Here is a 6,521-nt window from a genome sequence, read left to right on the forward strand (position 1 = left end):
TTTATTTTATTTATTTTTACCAATTCCTCATAGATTGTGAAAGAATATTAGAGATAATTTTCCTAGTAAAAAACTTTAGATTATTAAATTTATTAGGCTTTAATGTCCAGGGGAATTGTTTTATATTTTGAAAATTTAATATTATAATATCAATATTGATGGTTCGAGCTATGATGTCTCTACGTACCTCTATTATTATTCACAAGTCTCGTATTAACATTTATTTCGAGTTTTGCAGTCACTTATCTTTATTGATCGAAGTATTTCTCCGTCAACTGTACATGGCTTTCTGTAGAGGCTAGAGATAAAATCTCGATATAAGGACAATACTTTCAATTGTTGAGGTCGAAGTCGACTTCCCAGAAGATGAAACTTCTCCTAAAAGGATCGATTCCTTGTCAACAATAATTTAAGATATTTATGGTATTTTAATTTTTTTTCTGTTTTTAAAGAATATAATATGTTAAATTAGTGGGATTTAAGTAAGGAAGAATACTAAATTTAAAATATATTTCAAAGGTTGATTATACATTTTTAATATATGATGGATAAAAAAATCATATATAAAAATATTTTAATTAATGATTTATATATTAAATTAAAAAAGTAATAAAATGGTGGAATGTTAATAAAAATAAATTATATTGATTAATTAGTGCAGTTTTAGATTAAAAAGAAAATGAGGGCCGTCCACGTCATGGAAAAAGCCAATGGCACATTAGAAGAGCCACCTGTACATTATTATTATTACTATTATTATTATTATTATTATTATTATTAACCAAATTCTGTAGTTAAGTTAACCAGAAGAGGCGGTGAATTGTTAACCCAAGTTTCATAGTTGAGTGTCCTATCATCCTCTGCTTATCTCCCTACTCCTGTATTATTTTCACTCTTTACCTTCTTCCCTTCCCTTATATAATTCCCTCTCTCTAAATTAAAAGTTGCATATCTTTTAAATTATACGCTGGCTTCTCATTTTCTCTCTTTCCTCACTTCCTTACTTTGATTACCCTTTTTATATATCACAAAAATTTTGCAGTCTTTCTTTCAGACGCAAGCAGCAGGCACCTGTCCTAGAAACAGAGATCTTCTCAAGTTAGTTAAATAACGGTTTTTGCTATCCCCATTTTGCCCTTTCATTCTTCTTCTTCTCCTTCATCGGAAGATGATTAGTTGGAACGATCTTTACACCGTTTTAACGGCGGTGATCCCACTGTACGTTGCTATGATCTTGGCTTACGGCTCCGTCCGTTGGTGGAAAATATTCACCCCCGACCAGTGCTCGGGTATCAACCGCTTTGTCGCCATATTTGCCGTTCCTCTCTTGTCTTTCCACTTCATTTCCACCAATGACCCTTATGCCATGAACTTCAGGTTCGTAGCAGCCGACACCCTTCAAAAGCTCATCATGCTCTTCGTTCTTGGATTGTGGACTAATTTAACAAGGAACGGAAGCCTAGAATGGATGATCACCATTTTCTCTTTATCTACTCTCCCCAACACTCTAGTCATGGGCATTCCTCTTTTAATCGCTATGTACGGTCCCTACTCCGGGATGCTCATGGTCCAAGTCGTGGTTCTCCAGTGTATCATTTGGTACACCCTTCTTCTTTTCCTTTTTGAGTACCGCGGTGCCAAAATCCTCATCATGGAGCAGTTTCCCGAAACTGCAGCTTCCATTGTTTCTTTCAAAGTTGATTCCGATGTGGTTTCACTTGACGGCCGCGACTTCCTCGAAACCGACGCTGAAATCGGGGAAGACGGCAAGCTACACGTTAAGGTCAGGAAATCTAATGCTTCCAGGAGGTCTTTGGGGCCTTGTTCCCTTCCTGCATTGACTCCCAGGCCTTCCAACCTCACCGGAGCTGAAATCTACAGTTTGAGCTCTTCAAGGAACCCCACGCCAAGAGGTTCCAATTTCAACAACTCCGACTTTTACTCCATGATGGGTGTTCAAGGATTTCCTGCAAGACACTCCAATTTCGGTCCAGCTGATTTATACTCTGTTCAATCCTCTAGAGGACCTACTCCAAGGCCATCCAATTTTGAAGAAAACAATACAGTAATGTCTCCACGATTTGGATTTTATCCAGCACAGACTGTTCCTTCATCCTACCCTGCTCCAAACCCTGAATTCTCATCCGTCACGAAGAACGCTAAAGCTACCCAACAACAACAGCAGCAGCCAGTTCAACCACAGCAGCAGCCTAAGGAGAAGGAGAATAATAAAGAGAATCATGATGCCAAGGAATTGCACATGTTTGTGTGGAGTTCAAGTGCCTCGCCGGTTTCAGAAGGCGGAGGTCTCCATGTCTTTGGTGGTACAGATTTCGGAGCGTCCGAGCAATCTGGACGGTCTGAGCAGGGTGCTAAAGAGATAAGGATGTTGGTCGCAGATCACCCTCAAAACGGGGAAAACAAAGGTACAATAAATTTATTAGTAAACTAGATTATTCTGCTCGGTTAGGAGTTACTGGAATTTTTTAATAATAGATTGTAGCTTGTGAAGGCATGACAGGCAGTGGTGACGTTAATGGAGAGGACTTTAGCTTTGCTGGAAGAGATGGGGAAGAGGAGAGAGAAAAGGAAGGACCCAATGGTCTCAATAAGTTGGGGTCTAGTTCAACGGCCGAGTTGCACCCTAAAGCCGCCGGAGGGCCTGAGTCTGGCGTAGGCAAACAAATGCCGCCGGCGAGTGTAATGACCCGCTTAATCTTGATCATGGTCTGGCGCAAGCTTATACGAAACCCCAACACATATTCCAGTCTCATCGGGCTGGTTTGGTCCCTAATTGCTTTCAGGTCAGCTCATTATTTGATTTTAAGGTTCAAACATTATTCAACAAGTCTTTTTTTTTTTTTACTTTTTAATTGGGTTGTTTCATATGTAATGAATTTACTGGTTTGGGGGGACTTTAATTAATGCAGGTGGCATGTGAGTATGCCGAAAATAATAGAGAAGTCTATCTCCATCCTGTCAGATGCTGGACTAGGAATGGCCATGTTTAGCTTAGGTGAGCATTTCTGTTATTTGCTTTATCTTCAACTAATAATATTTGGAAAAGAAAGAGAAAGGAAAGTTTATCTGCCTTGACCTAAATAAAATTTCCTAGACCAACTCGGCACCACTATTTGGTGCACTTAACACTATGTTTAACTATTTATGATACTTTCGCCGAATTCAGGCAACCCCATGGGAACAAAAATCCATCTAATGGGATACCATGGACCATTTAAAAAAAAAAATAGTTTGACATTGAAAGAAATCTTTGGACACTTAAATGGGATTTAACCTCCCGACATGTGGGGTCTTGTTTGCGATGTTAGTAAGCGGTCCAGGGTCGGTGGGTATTGGTTGTGATAGACGCCAATTAGGCCACCAGTTAGTGAAGGTAGGTGATTGATAGATTAGGGACACTTATGGTTTCCTATGGAAAGTCGTAACTTTTGGTGCTATATGGTGAAAAAGGTCTGTTTATGGCACTGCAACCCAAGATCATCGCTTGTGGGAACTCTGTAGCTACATTTGCCATGGCCGTTAGGTTCTTAACCGGTCCGGCTGTCATGGCTGCCGCTTCGATTGCAGTAGGGTTGCGCGGCACACTCCTCCGTGTCGCCATTGTTCAGGTAAAGAAAAATCCTTACCCTCCTCGTAAGCTTTGACTTTTAACGATTGTCTGTCAGAGAAATTTTGTTTCAAATTGAACAGGCGGCTCTGCCACAAGGAATTGTACCATTTGTGTTCGCCAAGGAATACAATGTCCACCCTGCAATTCTTAGCACTGCGTAAGTAAACAAACTTGGATATATTCAAACATAGTATATATAGCTGTTAACTACTATATATATATATATATAGCTGACGGTTTGATTTGTAAATATTTTTCAGGGTTATCTTTGGGATGTTGATAGCATTACCAATAACGCTGGTGTACTACATTCTTCTAGGATTGTGAGGGTACTTTCATAGTAAGCCAGAGATATGAATGGGAGTTTTCCAGGGGTTGATAGAATTGATCAAAACCGGATTATGTTGTTAATTAACATGAGGATATTCCGGGAAAGAAGATTTTAGTACAAGAAAAAGAAATTGTCACAAGGGTTCCAAAACCATTGGAGCTAACCTAGCTAAAGATATTTGACTTAGTAATGTGTCCTCCCTGATTTAAGGGATCATGCCCCCATGAGAAGCCAAGTTTATCCAATTTCCTAGAGTAATTTTGAGGAGAAGAAAAGAAGGCCAATCCTGCATAAGGGAGACAACGAAGAGGAAAATGGGGGCAAACAAAGCTGGTCACTTCATATCTAATTAATTCACTTTTAATCTCCCTTATGCTTTTATTGTAAAGTTCGATTTCATTCTAATGAAAGCTGCCAAGGGTTTTCCTTTTTTTTTCTCCTTTCTTTTTCAAATGCTACTGGTGCTTTTACATTTTTTTAATACAAGAATGTAATCTGATTTGTTGGCTTTGATTGGCAATTATTGGCGTAAATCATCTGGGTTATTTTTTCTCTGTCTTACTTAGGAGATTTATTTATGATTTTAAATAATAATAATAATAAGAAGAAAAAGGTGTACTTTTATTGCTCATTTGGTAATTCAGGTTTAACTAGGTGGGCAGGAAACATGTGGTAATGTCCTCGTGTGCGTGGCCTGATTCAACAGCAAACAATGGGGCCATAGGTTATCGAGGGTCATCAAGAATTAAACAAGCAAAATACCCAAAACAATTTGACTCCACCCTTCCCCCAATAATTCACCCAAAATTTATCCAGGTGACAGTATTTGGTATAAATGTGAAATAGCCACCTCCTGTTTTCCGATACGATTATAATATACATTCATATATTTGACATTGATGAATTAAATTATAGAGAAGTGGGGATAGTAGGAGGCAGCGAGCAATTAAGACATGGCTCCGACGGGAATGAATACAAGCCAACAAAGACTAATCAAGACATTTGAGAGGGAGAGGGTGATGGTCGATGTCTGCTGAACCACGGACATGAGCCAGGTGAGATGGGCCCAAGCCCAACCGAGGGACCAGGGACCATTTGAGCGATTAATTATACTTTTGATTTTGAAAAAGACATTGCCCATGGGGGACCATGGGGGGAATAAATAAATAAAAGGTTGTTTTTATTTTGGGTTAAATACCAATTCCCCTTCAACTATACCTCATCAAACAATGTGGTACTTACGAATTTTTTACTATCAATTTGGTACCTATGGTATTTCACTGGAAAACAAATCACCCCATTCCGTTATAGAATGATGATGTAGCATTAGTAACCACTCACACAACATGACACAATATTTTATAAAAATGTAAATAAATATAAAATTTCTATTAAAATTTATATAATATCGCAATTATTTTTTAAATTTGATCTTTTTCTTTCTTCTCCATCGTCGAAGAGATCTTCTCATTATTCTCCATCATCACACAACAACACCACTAAAATTCTTTGGCAAAATCTTACTTGCTTTTTGGAACACATTTTTACAAAAAAAAAAAAAAAGTAAAAATCTTACCAAAGTTTCATCGTTAAAGAGCACCACCAGAATTCAAAATTCTTACCTAGGTTCCATCGTCACAGAGAATCTCTTCCATTTTTTTAAATTCCCTACTTGGGTTACGATAAAATTTCATTTTTTTTTCTTTAAATAGGTATTGAATTTCTAGAATTTCTCTAGGTCTGCTATTGCTTTTTTTGTTAGCTTTTGATGTGCCAAAATTTTAATATGAATAAATTTTATAAATTATATTTCCTACATCATTTAGTGAAAATATAGTTAAAAATTTTATCAGGTATTTTTAAGGAGTTACAAAGTACTAAAAAATTTACTTCAAATACGTTTTTAACTTTTTTTTAATGTTTTTGAGACTACCAATGTTTTCCTTTGAGTATTTAAAATTGATTTTATGCAAGTTTGGAAGTAAGTTCTATACATATCCAAATGTTTCGAAACACAGCAATTCAGTGAGATTTTTTAGGCGACCATGCTTTTTAGAACCTATAAGTAGAGGTATCAAATCCCAACCAAGAGGTATCGAAACATATCTCTAGGTTTCAATGCATAAAGAGTCCAACAACCATAATTTTAAATCAAGTAATTGACACCAAAATTTAGGTATCGAAACATGCTATTCTGTAACTGCAATTAATATTTTAAATCGCTCCATATTATCCCCAACAACTATAAACGATAGCAAATCATTTCCTAGATATAAATACCTATCAATAACATTTCAAGTAAAAAAGAAACCAATATACAAGCATCAAAATCAAGAGAAAAACTTCTAGGTAAGACATTGCCTTGAATACAAGCAACTCTGTTGTGTTTTAAGTAGTTTTTCCAAATTAGTTTTAATTTAATAAAAAGTGTAATTTGATTCGTTTTATGACCTTAGGGGCTAAATGAGGGCTAAAGGAGGGATAACGTACTTAGTGAGTGTGCATGACACCATTCAAAGGCATAAGAGCTCGAGGCTAATCACCATGTTGCAACACGGG

General features: G+C 37.0%; 1 protein-coding gene across 2 annotated transcripts; it reads left to right on the top strand.

Moving 5' to 3' along the window:
* The first annotated feature begins 830 nt into the window (after positions 1 to 830).
* Positions 831 to 4,482, top strand: LOC107922128 (auxin efflux carrier component 4-like). Of its 2 annotated transcripts, none has more exons than XM_016851979.2 (6): positions 831 to 2,426; positions 2,504 to 2,804; positions 2,931 to 3,016; positions 3,472 to 3,629; positions 3,712 to 3,788; positions 3,892 to 4,482. In XM_016851979.2, exons 1-6 carry the CDS (start codon positions 1,169 to 1,171, stop codon positions 3,956 to 3,958), a joined length of 1,947 nt encoding a protein of 648 aa, XP_016707468.1. In that variant the 5' UTR covers positions 831 to 1,168; the 3' UTR covers positions 3,959 to 4,482.
* The last annotated feature ends 2,039 nt before the right edge of the window (positions 4,483 to 6,521 follow it).

The sequence above is a fragment of the Gossypium hirsutum genome, chromosome D01, assembly GCF_007990345.1.
Source record: "Gossypium hirsutum isolate 1008001.06 chromosome D01, Gossypium_hirsutum_v2.1, whole genome shotgun sequence".
In the NCBI taxonomy this organism is placed as follows: Eukaryota; Viridiplantae; Streptophyta; class Magnoliopsida; order Malvales; family Malvaceae; genus Gossypium; species Gossypium hirsutum.